The 23,453-nt window shown below is 40.8% G+C and overlaps 2 protein-coding genes across 2 annotated transcripts; one reads left to right on the top strand and one right to left on the bottom strand.

Moving 5' to 3' along the window:
- Positions 1-3,708: 3,708 nt before the first annotated feature.
- LOC125290933 (alpha-2Db adrenergic receptor-like) lies at positions 3,709-7,066 on the bottom strand. Its single transcript, XM_048237383.1, has 2 exons — positions 6,991-7,066; positions 3,709-6,370 (listed from the first exon to the last, which is right to left on the bottom strand). The coding sequence occupies exon 2, from the start codon at positions 5,986-5,988 to the stop codon at positions 4,741-4,743; it is 1,248 nt and encodes a 415-aa protein (XP_048093340.1). The 5' UTR covers positions 5,989-6,370; positions 6,991-7,066; the 3' UTR covers positions 3,709-4,740.
- Positions 7,067-10,944: 3,878 nt separating this feature from the next.
- Positions 10,945-21,246, top strand: cnot6a (CCR4-NOT transcription complex, subunit 6a). The gene is made up of 12 exons (XM_048237328.1): positions 10,945-11,062; positions 13,018-13,139; positions 13,257-13,443; positions 14,378-14,463; positions 15,745-15,846; positions 16,110-16,178; positions 16,536-16,693; positions 16,932-17,086; positions 17,268-17,422; positions 17,636-17,869; positions 18,858-19,060; positions 19,583-21,246. The coding sequence occupies exons 2-12, from the start codon at positions 13,028-13,030 to the stop codon at positions 19,793-19,795; spliced, it is 1,674 nt and encodes a 557-aa protein (XP_048093285.1). The 5' UTR covers positions 10,945-11,062; positions 13,018-13,027; the 3' UTR covers positions 19,796-21,246.
- Positions 21,247-23,453: the final 2,207 nt, after the last annotated feature.

Here is a 23,453-nt window from a genome sequence, read left to right as displayed (position 1 = left end):
CTCTGCTATGTTTTAGTAAAGCATGGTTTAGTGGAATACCTGTATCTGATTGGATATCCATATGGTCTCGCGTGCAAGCAGATTCCTATAAGTATAAATAAGTATAAGTATAAGTATATATACTTTTTTGATCCCGTGAGGGAAATTTTGTCATTGGTCATTTATCCCAATCCATAAATTAGTGAAACACACTCAGCACACAGTGAACACACAGTGAGGTGAAGCACACACTAATCCCGGCGCAGTGAGCTGCCTGCAGCGGCGCTCGGGGAGCAGTGAGGGGTTAGGTGCCTTGCTCAAGGGCACTTCAGCCATGCCTACTGGTCGGGGTTCAAACTGGCAACCCTCCGGTTACAAGTCCGAAGCGCTAACCAGTAGGTTAGGTAGTAGGCCAGGGCTTCCCCGCCAGTAGGCCATGGCTACTGCGCCGGTGACCATCAAAATACCAATGTGCTGTTTGAAGTCGTCATGTTTGCTGTTAAAGCTGCAGTTGGCAAGATTGTTTTGATTATATTCACTGAAACCGACACTATGCTCCGACAGAACAACATAAATCAGCCGGTTTTAGAAAAAGACCCACACTTCTACCTCCACCTACCGCCTGTTATATTTCCCCCAAAATCCACAGCTCCCGGTTCTTCTGGTCCAATCAGATCAGGGCTGTGTGAGATCTGACTGTCAATCACAGTCTGGTGCGCACTGACGAGCACAAACTCGATGAGAGGGTTCTTGGTGGTAGTGGGGGAGGGGCATGAGAGTTGAAAACGTTCTAAAGTCCCCTCAATCTGTCCGACTTGCCCACTGCAGCTTTAAAGGGAATGACAGATGTAATTTTCATTGGTTTAAAGGATGTTACACCCAAAACACACCCATGAGTGACTAAGAAACATAAGACCAACCTTATTGCGCCAGGTAACAAAACCACCCCCAGGTGTGGACTGGAAAAACCCCAAAATTTGTTTAAGCTATTCACCAGTGGCCACCTGTTTTAGATCGCCAAGATATAGGCTAGCTCATAGATTGTCTGATTAGTTCTCAATCTGTGAAATCTATTCAAATCTATTAAAATGTTGGAATGTTAGAGTTTTGTCTTTTTTTAGTCACCATTCCATAATTCTCAGTGCTAAACAAAACTAGAGCAGAATAACTAATAATAATAACTATTATTACACGGCTCTTCATAATGCTGAAGAATGCTCGATTCACTTGAATGGGCCTTCCCAACTTTCGGTGGTCTGCTAGGCTATATTTCTCGATAACAGACCGTTGCTAAGTATAACAGACCGCTGTCAAGGAAAATGGGGTTTGTGCTTCTAAAGTCACGTCTTTCATATCACTCCGCAAGTACTAGAACTTCATTCAAAAGTGAAAGCAGACGGTTGCTCAGCTGTGTTCTAAAGAATGTTTGATTCAAGTTCAGCGTGTGTTGTTGCGAACTATGTTTCGGGACCTATTTCCCGATAATGACCGGCATTCTATACATAACAGTAGTTTTGTGATATTACATAGGCTCTGCCTGTTTTGATGACGATGTTGATGATGATAACGATAATGGTGACCTAGGACCTAGGTTGGCAAGGGTTGATGTAAATAATGTCTCAAATGCTCTCCAAAACACCAGAGGCAAGGCATGGAGTAATGGATCATGATTCTCCATCATAGCTCGTCTGCTGAGACAGACGTCTGTGCTGTCACCCTGGTGACAAGTGACCTGCCAGAGACAGTGCTGGGGGCCTGGGGTGAGGTGCAGCTCCAGCCTTCCCTCAGGGTCAGGGATTGGGTTGTGCTGCGATGGTTCTGGTGTGGCAGCCCTCCCATCATATTTCACCCTTAGCACTGATCCTCAGCCCTCTGCTGTCTGAAATTTTGATCACATGCCGTTTCATTTCAGTGGTAGCCCCAGGAAAGACCCAGACATACATCATCATTATGATCATCATCTTCATCAACATTATCATTACTGGTTATGACCCAATGCATTCTGTCACCACAGTACTCCTCATAGATGTGCACTCTGTAGGTGACATACTATGGTACACGGCTCTAACAGGACTACAGTGGAGCACTGTGACTAATTCAGGTTTAAACAACCAAGATGCACTGTAATTCGATCACTCATCCCACTTGCCAAGGTGATCTGGGACACATTTGACTGCAAATCTTGGGCAGCCGTGGTATACTGGTTAGCGCTTCGGACTTGTAACCGGAGGGTTGCCAGTTCAAAACCCCGACCAGTAGGCACGGCTGAAGTGCACTTGAGCAAGGCACCTAACCCCCTACTGTTCCCTGAGCGCCGCTGTTGTTGCAGACATCTCACTGCGCCGGGATTAGTGTGTGCTTTACCTCACTGTGTGCTGAGTGTGTTTCACTAATTCACGGATTGGGATTAATGCAGAGACCAAATTTCCCTCACGGGATCAAAAGAGTATATACTTATACTTATTTATACTTATAGGAATCTGCTTGCACGCGAGACCATATGGATATCCAATCAGATACAGGTATTCCACTAAACCATGCTTTACTAAAACATAGCAGAGTATAGCCTACACGCATTTGCACTCGTCTATTATTTGGCAAATAGAAACTAACTTCACCGTGGTGTCATAGTCAAAGACAAAAGAGTTATACACACAGTTAATAGCTTTCACTATTGACTGACAATGGATTACCATCGAAAACATAGCCTGAAAAAAGCAACACTCACCCCAATAATGTTCGAATGACTGAATAAAAAATGTAAGGACATTTATCCTGCATAGGAGTTGCTGCTTACATCTTGTGACAGTGCGTCTTCAGCTGTGGACCAGGTTTTTCTTGGTCAGTGGCGTAATGCTTTTTAGATAGTGTAAGATAGCGGTTTTTAAATAATGCGCCAAGACCACACCTTAGGTTGTTAATTGCCACACCCCTGAGCGCACTGTTCAATAAAAGAGACGCGCATGGCAAAAAATCGGAGTGTACAATAATAAGCTTTACATCATGATAAGAATAAGAATATTTTGTAGAATATACACTAATGGGTTCTGATGCATCCCCAACAATGAGAATTCTAATAGATGTGACAATGTTTTGTATGTACTCTTGATTGGGTAGTGTGGTATAAATCTCCAAATACTGGGTAGATTTGTTACTTGAGACTTTGATAGAGAAAAACCCTATATGTGGAGGACGTTTCAAGCCTAATAATAAAACATGAAAAAAAGATGGATTCTTTATTTATTGTTTCAAGTACTGTATGTATTCAAGTAAATATTTCCATAAATACAAGTTGTACAGAAGGGTATGTTCTCTATTGAATCTCCCTGGGGCACAACACAAACCCTCTGACTTATAAGAAATCAATGTGTTCGTCCATTTTGCTATTGATGTTATTTCTTTGAACTAAACACAATACAGTTGTTTTACACCACTTCCTGATATATCCATTAGCTGACATTAAATGATGGCAAGCAAAGATTATGTTTTTGCTTTAAATGCCATCCCACACATACTGACAAAGCTACTCTTTGTATCATTCCATGGAGCTTCCCTTCATATAGAAAGGCATTCAGACTCAGAATTCTGAGAGCTCTTCTGTTTTCAGAGACAGAATTTTATAATTCATGGAGATGACATCGATACACATTGTATTTCTGTACTCCTGTAAGTTTATAGGTGGAGTACTTCTTAAGAAGGGTACCGTGTATTTTAATTAGCTCAGATGATTTTAAACGTTTCTTAACCGTAATCCCGTAAAACTTTGATTTCTGTCTTTTTCTCCAGCTCCATGTTTGTCTTCTGTTTAACCCATGTCCTGTCTTTCTGATATACTTGTGTTGGTTTTGTACACTTGTTTTAGCTCCCTTGATGGGAATTTCAACCTCATTGGGACACACCTAGTTATATAAGGATAGGCTACATAAATAAAAATGGCTTTGCTTCATGAATGTAGCACTGTTCAGTACAATGTTACACACAATATTAGGCCTGAAACCTCAAGTGGTTGTCTGGCAGTATTATTTTTTATTTTGAATAAATTATCATTAACTTTCCAAAATATTATCTCTTAAGGAGAGATTCAATTTCCTGTCAAACAGTTTATCTCACTTCTGAGACACAATTCAGAAGCCATTCATGATTTGATTCTAATGTTATTATAACAAAAAACGCAGACTGTATTATATAATATGTTGCCTAAATGTAGACAGCACAGATTCAATATCAACAATAGTTTCATACAAGCACAATATTCTTTTAAATGAATTAATTATAATTTATACTGTTCATGTGGGCATACCACTTACACCCAGTGAATGATAATACATTTGAAATGTGTTTTCCTATTATGTTATAGTATGGGTGAGAAGGTGAGAACATTTTCAAGTACTATGGACATTGAGTCACATGGACACTACATTCAAGAGTAGTCCTAATATGCTCTGCTGCTGACAGTATCTTTACTTCACAAAGACAAGGTTTTGAATCTCATTTACAACATGAGGTTTACTGGCCAATTTGACATGTAATTTCCTGTCAATTCAAAGACATAATTCTAGACATTGACAAAGCTGAATAATGGCCATGGATTGATTTTAACCACAGGATTGTGATGATTTGTGGATAGCCTAATCAAAACAACACTAGGCTACATATTTATCAAAAGATCAAATGCGTTTGCTGCAGACGCAAACAGGATAATATTCTTCCTTTGTGGACCTTCAATCAAAATGCTTCATTATTTCTCACTTGCCACACGGGTTATGGCCCTCTCCTACTATGGCACATAATCTTTTTGAAGGCTTTTCGAAAGTCATGGTTAAAAATGGTATAAATAATGGGATTTACAGAGCTGTTGCAATAGCCAATCCAGAAAAACAGCGTGAAAAGAGAGTCTGGTATCGTGCAACTTTCTCTGCAAACGGCATGCAGGCTGTAAGTGAAAAAGAAAGGAAGCCAGCAAAGCACAAACACACCCATGACCACTGCAAGCACGAAAGTAAAACGCTTCTCTCGCATTTGGGCGATTTTGTTTTTCGAAATGGACAACTGTCTAGCCCTTGGCTCATGCAGAAAGTGCGAGTTGCGCTGGGAAGCCCAAGACAAACGACCGTTTTTCTTCGGGCATGCGTTAGCTCCCTCCACTTTTCTTCTGCTGGAAAAGCGAAAAGGTTTTGGTTTATTGTTAGAGACATAGTGCTCTTCCAGATTGATGTTATCCAATTCCCCCGTACGCTCGACTTTGCAGCGACTGACGCTAGGGATGTCCTCTTCGACTTTACACTTTCGCACAAAAAATGTCTCTGATTGCGAGGGCTGCCTCTCCATACTGTTTTTAGCCACAAAGACGGTGGCGGCGCGTTGTTTCGCAACCCTATATATTTTGCAGTACACCAGAATCATTATTAGACCGGGTGCAAAGAATGAGACAACGCAAGATGAAAGTATATACCACGTTTCGTTATTCAACAAACATTCCATCTCATTATGTTCTGTCATCATAAGGGGTGGAAAAGATATGACGGCAGATATGACCCATACCACCGTGATCATACATTTGATTCGTCTTGGAGTCCTCTTCAGGTTGTATCTCACTGCTTTGGTGACGGACCAGTACCTATCCAAACTTATTGCGCAGAGGTGGATAATTGATGACGTACAGAAGAGCACGTCCAGTGCCAGGTACAACGCACACCAGGTGCTGCCAAAATACCAATACCCCATAACCTCATTAGCGAGAGAGAAGGGGATAACCAATGTGGCGACTAAAATATCGGCGGATGCCAGAGAAACCAAGAACAGGTTTTGGGGAGCTCGAAGCGCACGGCTGGTGAACACTGCCACAACAACCAGGATATTTCCCACGATTGTCAACAAAATGATGATAAAGACCACGATAATTATGAGAACAGCCACACATTGAGAATGCGGTGCTGGGATGAGTGTGCTGGTCTCGTTCGCGTCACCTGATGCATTGGACGTTCGTAAAGTTCGTTGCACTAAATCCATAATGGACAAGTTTCTTTCCCCATGGCGTGACACACTCCACACAGTAATGAATTTCAGGTAAACAGCCACGCTTTAGCTTTGAAAACCCTTCAAAGGCAAACATTATTGAACCGATAGAAGCAGTTCGTTGTCCGAACTGAACGCAAGTACATGTCTTTGGTTCTGCTGCAAAAGCATGAGGTTTTCGGATTAAGGTTCCAGTTGTTTACCTCCATGCTGAACAATCCCAACGACGCTTAAACAGAAAAATAACAAAAAAGAAAAGTTGCCTTTTGTGAAGTCCTGTTTTATTGAGTAGATGACACTTCCAGTTGGATGGCACTTTCAGGTGGTCCCAGTTCTCTCCACTCGTTGCGCACTGAAAATGAATCCCCCAGCATCACTATAGCAGCCAGGAGGGAGGTATTAGTTGAGAACAAGTGATAGGCAGAAGGGGCGGGGGGCAACCCGTTATCAGAATATGCCCATCACAAAAATGTCTTTCTATACCAGTGAAATTCGTAGCCTACATGCCGCTATTGTTACATATGCACTGCTTCAATTGTCAAAATATTTTGGAAATGAAAATATTATTATACTGCTCAGTACTTCAGGAAAACATGCAGTGTAACTGCAGTGTTTTGTCCCATAACTGTAGTTATTTTTTCCGGGGTGTCACAGTTCAGTTCAGGTCCGGTTAAATAAAGAAACGGACCACGGTCCATGAACACAGCCTATAGAATGGGATGCCAGATACACATGTACAAGGCCCTATTGTGTCCTTATTGAGTATTATGATGCCTCAATGAGATGCAACCGCCAACTGTGCATTTTAAATGCATGGCTCCACTGTTCTTTGTTAGTGAAATGTTTTTGTCATGTTACACTGAATGTTTAGCTCATGTTGTGCAAAAATGTAAAAAAAAAAAAAAAAAAAAACGTGAGGCAAATGTAAGAACTAACAGGGACAGACTATGATGGCTAGCTGTTCAACATTGCTGATATTTGAACGGCTAGACATACCTTCACCACTTGTATCAGCTGGAGAGTATATTTCCATCATATGGTGCTGTTGGTGCCCCTCCTTCTTATCTTTTGGGCACCCTCTGGTAGTGAGAAAGGAGAGAAGGTTGTTAAAACACACCACTGAAGACCTAATCTAATAACCTGGGTGGCCTTAAATTTGACAGGCTATTAAAGGTACAGTCCTCGATTCTGACAAAGAATGGTTTATATTTGAACTCAACAGCTAATCAAATCACGCCCCTCCCTTCTGTGCTCCTGAAACCATGTGATGATTGGCTGGAATAGTATATGGCCTGGGTCTGAACCACCTTGTTTCTTTCCCATTTATAGTGGCAGGTCTGAGCCAACACACAGAGCCATGAGTATGTTTAAGTGCGTACACAGAAGAGAGAGCTATAGGACCATGTGAAGCACTTTGTGCATAGCCTGGAAACCAGACTCTTTAGTGTCTTCACCTTAAGTATTAATCAAAAACTACCTATTGGATAAAACGTATAGAGAAATACATGTGTAGGCCTATATGTCATTGGTGCAGAGGAATATTATTATAGGATCCCTGTAGGTTTTGTCAGATGTTTGAAGAGAAACCAACTCCAAAGTCACTGGTTAAAGGATTCCCTGTAAGCTTCTGATTATAAGTTCAAATCAAGCCAAGCAAAAATGACTGCACTTTTAATTTGGAATTGGAATGGATGGAATCATCACAACAAACTCAAAAAGGTTCAAACAAACAAGCCTTTAAAACCACAAGCTCTTCTTTGTAAAACAACACAATATTTGATTAAAATTAATATAGCTATTAAAATATAATAAAAATAATAATATAGCAATTCATTCATCCCTATTTGATTAAAATTAATATAGGTATTAAAAATAACACAAAATAATAATATAGCTATTAATATAGCAATTCATTCATCCCTATCGGTTTTGTAAAACTAACCCAAGTTCTAGCAATTAAAAGATGGCTCTCCAAAGGATTCCAGAGATTGACGAACAACATAAATGAATGAATAAATACACAATAATGAAAATCTGCAGTGAAAAGGCCTCTTTCTGAAGTCAGATCAAGCAACGATTAAATTTCCCTTTCATTCCATAAATGTCTTCGGATAAGTCTTGATTGGAGTGACAGGACATATTTCTGCATTCTTATTTTTGGAAAGTGCATATTCTTAACTCTAGAGACATTGACTTTCAGACTTGTTTTTAGTCTTGTCACAGAGAAATCGCTAAATAAAGTGGTCACGTAAATATGTTTCCTCCACAGAATGAAAAGTGTTTCAGTTGAATGATCCATTAACTCAATATCTCCTGAAAAAGGAGATAGTGTTCCCATGTCAAAAACAGTCACTGGATGCCTATCTCTCATTAAGGAATAGTCTAACCATATTGTTGCCTGCAAATACCTTGTTAAGCACCTAGTGCTTTTGCAGATAGAAAATGTTCTTCATTAGATGCAATCGCTGCAATGGCAGAGCCAATATGGTCTTGTAGCTCAAACTAGTTGTGTCAGATATATTTATTTATTCATTCATTCATTCACAATCATTCATGAGAAAACAAAATACGATGAGCAATCATGTAAAGCCCTGTCAACAGCATGCTGTTTGGGCAGAATGACAATGATTTACTTTTACATGCCTTCACTTTTCTAATCAGTTTTATCACAGATTTCATGCCTTTACTATTTACACTTCTATAATTTGTTGCTGTCATTTACTTTTGCATAATTTGTTGCTGTCTTAGGCTCTATGATTACACATTATGAATTACATGTACATGTATGTGTTTTGGTGTTTGTGTATGTGTACAGTATGTGTATGTGTGTGACTGAATGTGTCTTATGTGTGACAGAGTCTATGCTAAAGTCCAGACGTGTGATGTCTGGGCCCCCCAAAATCACCAGAGTGAATATGTATACCTCAGTTGGAAGTATTGTTAAACAAGTAATGCAGTATGACTCCAATGAGGTGTAACGGCCCCTCCACTGGACTGCTTTACCATCTCAAACGTTGCTTTCCCTTGTTATAGTTTTGAGTAAGACTGTGAACAGTGAACTTGAATACTATCTGTAGTAGCAGCTGTGTAGATTTCATGTACACCTGGTTTGCACTGGTTCAGACTACTTACTACAGAATTCCAAATGCCTACAGCAAGTGTCACAACACCTGCCTGGATGAGGGGGTTTAACCCTTAAAGCGTTTAACCGGGAATGTTAAAGAAATGAACGTTCTAAAGAATATCTGGGTTCATTGAGCAACATAGAATTTGTGACGGGAATGTTGAGAAATGAACGTTCTAAAGAAATATCTGGGTTCATTGAATTAAACATAGAATTTTAGAATTGAATTCAACATAGAATTTTAGAACCTTCAATTGTTGCGGAACTTAGAACGTTCAAAAACCTACACCGTTAAGGGTCAACCGATTAATTAGCATGAAATCACTGCTGGATCCCTGAGCCTGTATTTTAGCTGTAAATAGTAGCGACTAAAACTCCCTGAGTTTCAAATAATAGTTTCATTATTAATAACGTCAAATAAAATGAAGAGTGAACAGATGAGTCTTTAAACATTTCTTGAAAGTCCCAAAACTATCCAAGAATGTATATAGCATAAGGTAACTTAAATAATTAAATGCAAGGTGAACAGAAAGTCCCAACATCACAAAAATGTAAACTCTTTCCACCAAAAAGGAATCACCTAGGAACAGTCTTGACTGACCTAGTAGAGACTGATCCCCTCGAGTTTCTCATATAGGACTATTTGGTTGAAACTATAAACTACTACAATACTGTTGAAAAGATGTGGATATGCTGCAAGGAAATGCCTTATTATTCAATTAACTCGTGATCATCTCTTCGTAATTTAACCAGTGTGCAGTGTACAAGCAGTGTAACAAGCAGAAGAACCAGGCTTGTGCCATCACAACCACTAAATGATCAATGCAATGCTTACGCTTGGTCTGGCATATGATAGTGGGTTAGAATGTATGGCTTTCACCCACGCTACCATCATGTAGTCTACAAGCTACACTGTAGCCTATAAAATGACAGGCCTGCCTCCCTCGACAGAAATCATGAAATCAAGAAATCAATTTGGATACATTTGGCTAGGCTAAAATAATGTTTTCCGAGATGACTGACTTGATTAGTGCTTGCTTGCCTCTCCCATCAAAAGACTACATTTTCTGCTTTTTTGCAGTCTGTTCTTCACCCTTTCCGTCTGTAACCACCCAAAATGTTGGTTTCATGTGCCCTCTATCGCAGACTCTTTAAATTGCACTGTGGAGGTTTTCTTTTACAAAAGCGAATCATATTCATTTCCCTCCATTACAACAATCCTTCCGACCGTGATATGACGTAGCCAACGCCGTCAAACGCAAGGTTATTAGACGCGGAGGCAGAGTTTGCTGAAACAGAAAAATTGGCCTAGGCTACAATATGCATTGTTTGTTGAAGAGATGGGTTCACACTTGTTTCTTACTTTACTTTTCTGACATGCACCTGTTTAGCATTACAATAAATAGGGTAGCCTACAGTGCTGAACAACATGCCAAAACAATATAGCCTTCTTAATTGGCCTAGACTAGCCTACTTGTCCTGTCAATCCATGGGTCCCAAATGTTCAAACACACAAATTAAGGACAACTTTATTCAGGCGTTGAAGCAAAAAATCCAAAAGCATGGGCTAACATTTCTCAAATTTAACTATTAGCGTAATATGTGATAAAGCAAACATCGATTCAAACATAACTTGATGAAAATATCTATTGAATTATTCTTCCCGACAAGCGACCTATTTTGACGCTTCACAGCACGGCTCATCTGATTTCCCAGCGTAAACACTTGTGTAGGCGTTTGCGCTCCGAGTATCCAATAGCGTTGTTTGTTTCAGAGAGGTTTCAAAGAGAGCCAATGACCATAAGTGTTGTTATCAGGGACCGAAAAGCCTGCAGCCGCCATGATTCTTGTTTGCTTTCAGTGAGAAACAACGCATACAAAGTGGAGCAGAAACAAAGGAAACACGCACTCGTCTCTCTGAATCGGTAACTTATGCTATTGCAGGTAAGAGCAACATAGGGTACCGAAAACGGGCACCTTTTGTTTGATTATATTATGTTATTGTGTTTGAAGATGTTCAATGTTCGGTATTGATGCGTTTAAGGGACTATTGTAGATCCACTGGTAATTTAGCTAGCACAAGAGTTGACGTTAACGAAATATTGTTTGCAAGTGAATACGGATAGCTAGCTAGTTGGCTAGCGTGTTCTTTAACAATAAGACCTCAGAGGATTAACGTTATTTTGGTCCGCTTTGAATTGATTAGCTGCAGCTTTGCAGTCGCCTCTGTTTTCTAATTTTATGATTGACGAACGAGAACATTACTTCCTGTGTTGAATCTTGTTAGCAATCTATGCGGATTATGATAACATTAGCTGATGAGCTAACGAGCTATTTAGCTTGGAAGTTAATACGTAGCGAGCGAGATAGCTAGCAATCCATGGCTTACGGTGAATGTTACATAACTCTGCTACAGTTAGCTCTATTAACTGGTAAATTTGTAGCTAGTGGAGGTTTGTGATTGAGTGGTGTAGCTCATCTAATCAAAATATTAGCCATTGAACATTAGCAGTTTGCTAGTAGTATTTTAAATCACTTTATGGACGATATAGCTAGCTAGTGAAATTAGCCTACGAGCCGTTATGCTTCACATAGACGTCCATAAACAAGTTGCATTGGCACCCCAACTAAGGCACCACGTTACATAAAATATTAACGTTACATTGCTTAGAATGATATTGATTTTATTGCAAGTAACACGTATACAGTGACTGTAGCCTATTCTAGTTTGGTAGGCTTAGCTAGCTGCTTGGCTAACTAGCCTGTTAACTTTGCTAGCCCGTGAACCTAGTTATGTAGCTAGGGTAACTCGCGATAACAAGCTTGCTAGCTAGATTGACTACTCAATATGTATGAAGCCCGAGGTTAGAGGCGTCATGTCGATATGTTTATTGCCCGATGTTGGTGAAGGTAATACAACGAGTGGTGATTTATATAACACAGCTAGGGTGTGTATATAACGAGCTGGCCTACATGCCGTTCTGTATGTTGGTGTTCAAAAAGCGTTTGCTAGCAAGTTCAAACAGACCCACGCCTGTTTTCCTGTAGCAGATGAGATGAAACTTCTCGCGTCTCCAACTGTTAACTTGGCTTATTCCTAACATTACCATCGGTGTGTGAATGAGCTGTTACCTTATCAAACTGCGCTTTATTGCTGGAATAGTAAGGCTTAGGTACCCATTGGTTAGAAACCATTAGGTAACGGGCAAGAAAGCGCAGTCAATTTTGAGATCCTCTCTATCAAGTGGCTTTTTGATTCCAAAAGAGGTTTCTATTAGTAGTACAGCTAGCCAGCTACTCTTTGCTGAATGCTAATGTGCCAGCCAGCTAGGTAGCTAACATGTTTATGTATGAACGTAAGCTATTTAGCACCACATTGTGCGTTAATATCCACGATTCAGAAGAATCCAAGATACCACTGTGTAATTTGAAGAGGACCACTGAAAGGTGTCTTCCACATTAACAACCTTTGAGTTGAGTCTTATTTTTGTAGATGGCCTCTTTATGTTGCCTACCTAACAAATCACTAAGGATTATTCGGGCTGTTCGATCTTGGTGTAACTGAACTTGAAATTAAATCCCATTTGGATTTTAATGACTGGGCCTTTGAGGCTGTATCTTATTAATTATTGCAGGGACAACTTGTGTCAAAGTGTCAATAACTATCTTTAGGCAACTGATAATTATTGAATTATTTTTTAAACAGAGTCCTTGGTCTAGAATTGGGTACTGAGTTTTATTTCTTTCTTATTGTTATGACCTCAAAAATGATCTATAATGGAATTGCCGCAATAATCATAAGTATCCTGATGGTCAAGTCTTTATAACTGTCTACATCTTTTTACTGAAGAGGTGGAGAGAGAAGGAAAGTTCACAACCATTTTCTGTTTTGTGTGCAGTATTGCAGGGATGCCCAAGGAGAAATATGATCCTCCAGATCCGAGACGCATGTATACAATAATGTCGAGTGAAGAAGCATCAAACGGGAAGAAGTCATACTGGGCTGAATTGGAAATTACTGGTTAGTCACTGACACTTTGAGTGTTTGTTGTGGGATTATCTCATGTGTACGCTTAGATGATGGTTATGGATATATCCTGTTAAAAAGTTTGTTTTTGTGTGTGTTGTCATTTCAAAGGTAAAGTGAAGAATCTGAGTCCATCATTATGGACCTTGACTCATCTCACAGCACTGTATGTTAGCGACAATTCCCTTTCACGCATCCCGTCTGACATTGCCAAACTACAAAACCTGGTGTACCTGGACCTGTCGTCCAATAAAATAAGGAGTCTGCCAGCCGAGCTTGGCAACATGGTGTCTCTCAGGTATGCCAAAATTGCTGCCATGACCTTCAGATGTAGTTGAGACAGGTTCACACTCTGGCATTTTTTTTGTCCGAGGGTTAGTCCAACCCTCTGTGTCCTTGCATGTTTAAAAGTGAGCTAAGCATGTGTTTGGACATAATGATTTATCTCTGGGTGTTGTCAGCCCATTGCAAGAGAACACTGTTGTACCCAAACTCAAGTTGCCCAAACCAGGGAATTTTGTGCATCTACAGAGTCTGCATCACTCTGTCTTCTCAATCTTGGTCCTTCCCCAATGGGTGTTGAATGTTTTGTAATTTAGCATGTCTATTTACCTGGAGGTGAAAGGGGTGAAAACACCTTAAAACTTGCAGTGAGGGAATATCTGATGAGAACTTGAACTTAAGGGAGCTAGTCAGAGGCTACGGTCTTGTTTGTAAGGATACATTTGCCTCTGTGGTTTTATAGTTTATGTAATTTCTATCAGTAGTGTATAGGTGTGACAATTCCATTGAGGATTAAATGTAGTTTTTGTGAAGACAGTACTGACCTGAATGTTGTTTGTTGTTAATGCTTTTCGGCTTCACTTTGGTTCTACAGGTTATTTTCATTTGTTTTCTATATTAATATTTATGAGGTGATTGGCACACTAACACTCCTAGTAAATCAGTATTTACCCTTCAGACCCTTCATATCTCTTGGCTGTACCAATTTGAATACAGTCTTGCAAACACAAAAATATTTATGTTATCCCAGAGGAATACATTGTGATTCAATATATCTGTAGTTCTTCTGTCAACTCAATCTTAAATTATAGCCTAATAGACTCCCATTCAGATTGTGGATCTGAACAGCCCCTTGACTTGATGGCAGTTAATTATTCTTTCTTTCTTGCTTTTTGTGAAAGTGCCTATGCTCCCACGTTTCAATTTGTGATGGCTCTCCCCCCACATAGGGAACTGCTTTTGAATAACAACCAGTTGCGGGTTCTACCTTTTGAACTTGGAAAGCTGTTTCAGCTACACACACTGGGCTTGAAAGGTTGGTGTTTATTTGCTCTGGCTACCGTACACCTCACTAAACCCTATCCTGTGGAGGGTTCTGAAGGATAACTATTAGTTCTGTTTTTCTGGTATTGTATCTGTAGCTTTGTTTACAGTGTGCTGTCCAGTGGGGTATACTACGAAGCATGTTAGCCATATCTAGGCTATGTAGACATATTGAGGCTTGACAAAGCCTTGACTCGGGGGTATACCTTAAGTGATACTACGATTGCAGTTATGTGATATATTTGTCAAACTAGGCTTTCAGCTCAGATCTGTGCCCGTTCTCGGTGTTGGGATGACTTTGGCCAATCGTCTAGCGTGGAGACGCACAAGACCGCCTTTATTTAAAAACAATTACTTCCGCATTCATGAGCGTTAGCTTAATCTACACTGCGGTCATTTTTTGTGTCTAACCTATAACATCAAATAAATCAATCGTCATCAGTTGTTGTATGGTATGCACGTCCATAGTGGGATATTTGCACGCACAGCACTATTAAAGTGCATTCGAGATCCAAAATGTTAGTAGAGGTGGAGCTCCACCTGTAAGATATATGACAGAATCCTACACGTGAGAACTTCGTTTTTAAGACAATTGATTGGTCAGTGTGCGGTAGATTACAAGATTTGAGCTATAACTTAGCATATAACCTCCTCCCGACCAGGTTTGGTTGACAGCATAAGATACCATGGTGATATAGCGACACTAAAACAGATCCACTTTCGTGTCACAGCATAGCCTGGCTTTGAGCGCAACATACCTCGCTAACCCACTAATCGAGATTCGTAGTACACCCCACTGGGGATTATGGAATTGTTTTCACTAGTTTTATCATTTATTTATTTTTAAAATGCTGTTCCTTGATATGTGTTCTCTTTAGTAATATGAATAGTAGAATATTGTTGCAACTTAGCAAGTGTTATTCTGAATTTGTGTTGTGATGAAACATTAGCAGACATATGAGCCTGCTATTCATGGTTCTCAGGCTTTGGAGATTTGAATGATTTGTGTCTGGCTGAACTAAGGAAGTAGGAAGTGGTTATTATGATTTGCATATAACAACATAACAGTGTTTCCCATACATTGACTTATTTGTGGCGGCCCACCACATCATCAACATTGACCACCACACAATGCGCTAATTTGTTAAAAACTGTTGCATTCAAGTTAATTCGGCAACCCTACCACCACAAATATAATTTAATTCTGTGGGAAACACTGCATAATGTATATGTTGTCAGAGAACTGAACTTGTGTTGAACCGTGTATGTACAGGGAACCCACTTGCACAAGAAATCTTAAACCTCTACCAGGAACCGGATGGAACGCGTCGGCTATTGAACTACCTGCTGGACAATCTTGCAGGCACTAAACGTGGTGAGTTGCTTAGCCTTGCACCTCTTTCCTCGTGCGTCACATGAAGGCTCATGTTTCTGATGTATGGCTTTGCTGGAGATGCCTGTGTAGGCATAGTTGTTGTTGTTTGCCTTGAAACAGTATGACCGTGTGGGAGAGGGGGGGGGGTCAAATTGGCGCCATTGAGTGGTTCTGTGACCCTTCCAGTGGGTGCCTGTGCTGGGAGAGTGTAGTTGTTGCTGCTGGACAGCACACAGTGACTGAGTCTCTCCTTCTCCCCTCAGTGTCCACTGAGCCACCTCCTCCGCGCTCCTGGATAGCGCTGCAGGACCCAGATAGGACAAGACCAACAGGTACCGCTCATAGACAGTCTCCTGCTCTTTTTGTTCAAAATCATTTTTGGTTAGGAAATATGTTCTTAAAAATGGACACCTGTTTATATCACTGATCCATTGTTTGCTCATTAAACATAGACAGTATCCTGCTTAGTGAAATGATTCATGACCAAATGATCTAAAACTAAATGTAAACTATTTATCGCTTTTTGATGGATGCGTTTTCTGTTCCTGACTCAAGTCATAGCCCACCTGAACTGGGCTCTCAGCGGTCTTGCTCTGTGCCGTGCCCAACCCAACATGTATGAAAGTACAGGTTGATGTGGATGATAACGTTGTGATATTAATCATTTCATTCCCCTCCTCCCTCGGCAGCCCTGTTCTCAGTCATGTGCTACAATGTGCTCTGTGACAAGTACGCCACCCGCCAGCTCTACGGCTACTGCCCACCCTGGGCCCTCAGCTGGGACTACAGGAAGAAGTCCATCATGCAGGAGATCATGAATTGCAGTGCAGACATCATCAGCTTGCAGGCAAGCTTAAGTTTATGGTCACAATGCTGGAGTCTCTGTTGTGGCATTTTTCTTAAATCACTGAACAAATAGAACCTGGCATTTGGTATTATATTATTATATTAAATTGGAAATATTATATAATTTTCATGGCACTGAGTGTATCTGGATGTGCCAGTTCAGTTGATACTTCAGTAGTAATGATACTGGCTAAGCAAGCAATCTCATGTTGGTCTTGTGTGTTTTGTTTCGTTCACAGGAAGTTGAAACTGAGCAGTACTACAACTACTTCTTGGTGGAGCTGAAGGAGCAGGGCTACGAGGGCTTCTTCAGTCCAAAGTCACGAGCCAGGACCATGTCCGAGTCTGACCGCAAGCATGTGGACGGCTGTGCGATATTCTACAAAACCGACAAGTGAGTCCCGACACCGTCCACTCTGCTTCATCTACTGCACTGTAACTTGCATGGCACCTTTTATGCCGTGTGGCTCCAGCTCTTGTAGAGCCTGGGTCAGGATGTGTGTTTGTTTTTTTTGGTTCTGATTTATTTTTCATGGAATAATGTGTCTATCCATCTTTCCTGTCAATGATTTCAGGTTCAGTTTGGTCCAGAAACACACAGTGGAGTTCAACCAGCTGGCCATGGCTAACTCGGAAGGCTCCGAGGTCATGCTCAACCGAGTGATGACCAAGGACAACATTGGTGTGGCAGTTCTTTTGGATGTTCGCAAAGAAGTGATGGAACAGTCTGGTAAGAATTGCCCTTGTCCCAATACTCCTTTCCTGGATATTGATAAGGTTATGGTATTTAGACATTTTTATCCAAAGCCACTTAAAACATTAGAATATCAATGAACAAACGATGCTAAGCACAACACTGAGAGCACACGTTTGTCATAACTGTGGTTTGCTTAGTGGTTGACAGAACAGCGGCATCCTCCTAAAATAATCTCCGCTCTCTTAGCCGGCAAGTCTCTGCATGGTATAGAGAAACAGCTGCTCCTGGTGGCCAACGCCCACATGCATTGGGATCCAGAGTACTCGGACGTCAAGCTGGTGCAGACCATGATGTTCCTGTCCGAGGTGAAGAACATCGTGGACAAGGCCACACGCAGCCTCAAGCTCTCCTCCGTCTCTGGGGAAATCAACCCCATCCCCCTTGTCCTGTGTGCTGACCTGAACTCTCTGCCCGACTCTGGTGAGTTGCACTGACCTCTGTGTGTGAACTCTGTCCCAGGCAGAGATTTCTTCTGGTTTTCCCCTGTAACAGGTGGCTTGTTTAATTAAGCCACATGACTAAGGCTGGTGAATTTGGTTTTGGGTTCAGTGTATTAACTTAAAGGTATACTGTCACCAGTGTGACGGGAATGTTGGAAAATTAATGTTCTAAAGAATATCTGGGTTCATTGAATTCAACATAGAATTTTAGAACCTTGAATTGTTGTAGAACGGAATCTTATGTTAGAATGTTCAAAAACCCACACCTTTCTTTAAGCTCTGCAGCACATCAAAGTCAAAGTCAAAGTCAGCTTTATTGTCAATTTCTTCACATGTTCCAGACATACAAAGAGATCGAAATTACGTTTCTCACTATCCCACGGTGAAGACAAGACATATTTTACCAATTTTAAGTCCACAGACAAACATAACATTCAAGTAAACAAAAAGTAAGTAAATAAGTAAATAAGAGGGCACATATAATAATGAAAAAAATAAGAGCAGCAAAATTTTGTTGAAATTGTGCATAGACAGTCAATAAAAAACTAGTGCAAAGTCAGGCCAATAAGAGGCTTGGGTAGTTCTGTTTGACCTGAGTAATAAAGAAAGTGGCATAGTGGTGCAAGTTATGTAAGAGCAGCAGAAGTGTTGTGTTTTCAGGACAACAACACCAAGTTGTAAAGTGTACAAGTGTGCAAGTGTTCAAGTGTGCAAGTGGAGTAGTGCAGGTGGCCATTGTGGGTCCAATGTGATGGACATTGTGGGTCACATTCATATGATTGATGGACATTAGGCATAGTTGATGTAGAATACATATACTGGACAAGACTAATATATTCCATAACACCTATGAAAGTAGGTGAATGTTGGGATATAATCTACTGCAGTGAGTGTATTTTGGTCTCTTGGCCGGCTCAGCTTACAGCCTGAGGTATGCCTGGCCTTACCAAGCGCTCTGTGTGTTACAGGTGTGGTGGAGTACCTGAGTACGGGCGGAGTGGACAGCACACACAAGGACTTCAAGGAGCTGCGCTACATTGACTGCTTGACAAACTTCAACTGTAATGGCAAGAATGGCACGTCCAACGGCAGGATCACCCATGGCTTCAAGTTGAAGAGTGCCTATGAGAATGGTCTGATGCCTTACACCAACTACACATTCGACTTCAAGGTGAGACCCACAGATCATGCCACACTTGTTCAGTAAAGACCAACAGTATGTGCTGAAATGGGACCTTAGCCATTGTATTGTTCAATATAAAAGCAACAGACGATGGAAAGTCTTTAATATTTGATGCTAATACTTAATAGTCTGGCTTCATAGTACACTCATTAAAGTGTGATTGCAGTGCTGTACAGTATCCAGACGTTCTTGGCACTTAAAGCTTGTATCAAGTTGCTTTCATGTGAATGACTGGTTAGTTATGAGTCATGTCCTTAATGCCAGCTCTCTGTAAAAAATGTCTGGAGCTAGCAACAGTAACTAGGAGACCTTTTATTTTGATCTGTTTTTATTACATTTTGATTCGCCTTGAGTCATAGGTAGATTATATCTTATGTACAGATACGGTCTTTAACACTGGTCTCCAATATCCAATCCAATGTCATTGGGCCTTTTGTGCTAAGTGGCATTGAGATGTGTTGACTAATTAACCAGCGTTTCTCAACCCTCTTTCCCCTTCTGTCTTTGCAGGGCATCATCGACTACATCTTCTTCTCTCAGCCTCTGCTCAACGTCTTGGGTGTGTTGGGGGCCCTTGATGGCCAGTGGCTCTCTGAGAACAATATCAGCGGCTGTCCTCACCCCCACGTCCCCTCCGATCATTTCTCGCTGTTTGCACAACTGGAGCTGATTCTCCCCTACCCACCCTCAGTCAATGGAATCCACCTGCCTGGACGCAGGTAGTTCTCCGAGCCACCAGGGGGAGCCACACCACACCACACCGGGGGCCTCTTCCTTTGCCGCGGGGCCAGGGGTTGCAGACATCTGAATCTTGCGAGAGCTGTGTGGTATGGCTAACTCGTCAATTTCCCAATGGATTTTAACTGAAACGGACGCTAAGGTCAATCTTTTCTGTATCACCTTTTTTCTGGGGCACAATTTTAAGAGAAAAAAATGTTCTATACTTTTCACACTGTATGTAAATGTAGGGGTCCTGAGTATTCCGTGTAAGTTTACTTACAGAAATCGAAGCTTTTTAAGAAAAAAAACGAAAAAACATAAGGCAATACCTTAAGTCACATGCAGGGCTTTTCATAACTACAGTCACAACCTACCTGATAACAATGAGGTATTCTGGAACATGCCATCCCAAGGCCAGTTAAGACCAAGCAGCTACTTTAAATGGGGGGACCATAAGCCAGCCGCGTGACTGAAATAAACAATAACCTTTACCTTTACCGTCTTATCACATCCAGTCAACCCTCCTCACACTCTCACTCACACACACACACACACACACACACACACACACACCAACCACTCACTCAGACACATACACACTCTCAGACACACACACACACACTAATCCGTTTTGAAGATCATCTGTAGTGTACGAGGCCCAGAGGCGCTGGTCCTGTTCTGTTTTTAAGTACACACTGGTGCTGAGCCCAACATCTTGGGTGCGACAGGCCTTATGCGAGCTGACGCTCACGATTTTAATTGGAGTAGTGGCCCAGAATTTAGTCATCGGGATCATAAAAGTCACTGGTTTTGCTGTTCACTTGAGTTTGCTTCTATGATTTGCTTTTGTCTCTAAGAAAAAAAAAAAAAACAAACGCTTTTTTGTCTGATTTTTAATCCTCCTTTTTCTGTCTTATTGAAGAACCCTATCATGCTAAAATCATGCCCTTGGTTGATGTCTTTTATGCTTGTCCTTAGCTGTTTTTTATGATTATCTGGATGTACTGCCACTGACCTGTCCCTCACCCCTGCCACAGCCCACTTCCCCCCCGACTCAGGCAAATCTCTTCTTTTTAAGAAAATGTGTTATTTTGGTCTGTTATATGTAACTACTGCTAAATCTCAGCTGTACCCTCCCTTTCCATATAGTGCCATCCTATGCATTCTACCATAAGGCCAAGGGTAAAGCTCCCAGTCCATCTGCTACTGTAAAAAATCTTTTCAGAGGCTGAGAGGAACTAAAATGGACTTTTTCGTTGGTTGTTGTCCATGTGTTTTTGACTACCGTTTGCTTTGGAAGCTATTAGATTTTGCATCACCATAGTGGCACTGTAGTAAATAGCCACCCAAAAATTCCGATTCGCAGCAATTGTTCACATGCACATGTCTCTCTCTCTCTCTCTCTCTCTCTCTCTCTCTCTCTCTCTCTCTCTCTCTCTCTCTCTCTCTCTCTCTCTCTCTCTCTCTTCTCTCTCTCTCTTTCTTTTTTTTTTTTTTTTTTTTTTTCTTTCTTCCCTCCCTCTCAATCTCCCTCTCTGTCTGTCTCTTGGTCAGGTTATTTTAAAAGTAAATGGATTGACAAGCACTTAATGCAGATCACTGGTGCAGCTACTCATTGTTTTATTTTTGAAGTTGTGTGGGTCTTTTTTGCCACAAAGCAACAAAACAAAAGCAAACTGAATGATTTTTTTTTCACCGAGTACTTTAAAAATGGTGAAAGGGGGTACCCCCTCCGGTGTCTTTGTTTTTTTCTGTCCCCCCTCCCTTTTCTGTTTTAGCTTCATTTCAATACAACTTGTCTGGTTATTATATTGACTCTGGTGGTGTTGTGGTAGCAGAAAGAGATTTTTGTAAAGTGTGAATAAATTATGTATCTTGTTTCCTTTCTTTGACATGAATTGTGTTGATGTGTGCATCATGATTGATATACTAGTCAAAGTGTTTTTTCTTTTCATTATGCTCTTTTTTTTTTTTTTTTTGTTTTGTTACACTCAAACCAAATTTTTGTAAAGTTGTTGGCACACTTAATATTAGACTTATGTGGATGCTAACTTGACTCAACATATTTAAAGGAAAAACTTCACTGAGAGCTTAGAGGAAAGTCACCAAGAAATTCTCATTGTCGCCAAAAGAATTTTTCCAACATTTTTGACGTTAAGCTTTATGTGATGAGAACCTATTGCATCAGCACCAAGTTTGTGGTAGTTTTGTGATGTTTCGAATGCACCCACGTCATGCTAAAAAAAAAGCCTAGGACCGTAAAGTCAAAGTAGAAAGAACATCTGTTTATTAACTCATACGCTTTATTTGCCCTGTCTGGTGGTATAACATAGAGGGCACCTTGGTAGTGGTTGTGCCCAGCTGTTCTCTTTCTCTGCTTTGTAGCGGAGCTGTGCAGAGAGCACCCTGGGTCACTGGCAGGAAGAGCTAGGGGCCCTGTGCCACAGACACGCTTGACCTCTTGTAACACACTAGCTCCTATGCAGTATTCTTGCTTCTCAGTATAACCAATCATCCAGTCCTTCCCTTACCAAGCTTACGGTGTAATCAAGTGCAGCAAACCTGGTCATTTAAAATCAGGCTCTCATGTCAACATCCCAGAAAACCTTGCAATAATAGTCATCATTTTTAACCATTTCCCAAGATGTAACAGATTCATTTCTGTCTGGATTAGGCTCAAACGCCTAGCTTTGCCACTGATCTTTTTCTTCTTAATACGCCATTTGACTGACTTTTTATTTTCTCTGTTATAGTAGAGGTAGTCGTGGAATGGTATAGATGGCCAGCTGAAAGTCCGTAACTCCATACGTAATGTCACTATATAATGCACTGGACCAACTCTTGTTTACCATTTGTGGAATACCAGCAAAACACTTGCACAATGTTTTGAAAGAATGTTACATAAATATATATAAAAAAAGAGTATAGTTATTAAAAAAAAATGGCAGCTGTTTTTAAATTGATTATTAGGAATTGTAAAGAGACCTAATGGTGAACAAGGCATTTTCAATCTGTTACCCTCCAGTTTTCTTGGTAGTGATGTGTTTATAACAGGGTCAGCTTGTTTCCTCTACTCCTCTGTATTTTTTTTCCTACTCTTGGTCAAATAAATTCTATATGTTTCAGCTCCCTCTCTCCTCATTTTGCTTGGTCTTATCCACTGTGAAAGCCAGTCTTTCATGTGCTAGTCTCGCATGAGATCTTCCCTTTACTAGCTTTACTAGCTCCTCCAGCTTCTTGAGGATGGCTAGGCCTTGTGACAGTCTTTGGGATCCTAAGGTCATTGTCAGCTGCAAACATGGAGGTGACCAGCAGGTGGCGTTCACACTTCACTGGCATTTGTAAGTGCAGACCAGACCTGGATCCTCTTGGGCTGATTCATTCTAGCCAAACTCCAGTTGGCAGATCAACTCAAGAGTTTTCTGTTTGGATGACCATACTACTCCTTGTCTATTGGAGATTATGTATGATTTACTTTCAGTCGCTAATGGTTTGCTAAGCTTACTTTGTTCCAATAGGTCGCTTGTTTATACAACTACTGAGACCATTTTAGAGTTGCTTTCTGAGTGAGTAGTAAGTGTTTGAATGATATAATGTTTTGACAGTGGCCAAACCCCTGATTTATTCTTGTGTGACCTGTTATTTACTCAAGGGAAAGACA

This window comes from Alosa alosa, chromosome 2 (genome assembly GCF_017589495.1).
Source record: "Alosa alosa isolate M-15738 ecotype Scorff River chromosome 2, AALO_Geno_1.1, whole genome shotgun sequence".
NCBI lineage: Eukaryota > Metazoa > Chordata > Actinopteri > Clupeiformes > Clupeidae > Alosa > Alosa alosa.
The sequence above is the reverse complement of the archived record's forward strand: the minus strand, read 5'-3'. Positions and strand labels throughout refer to the sequence as shown.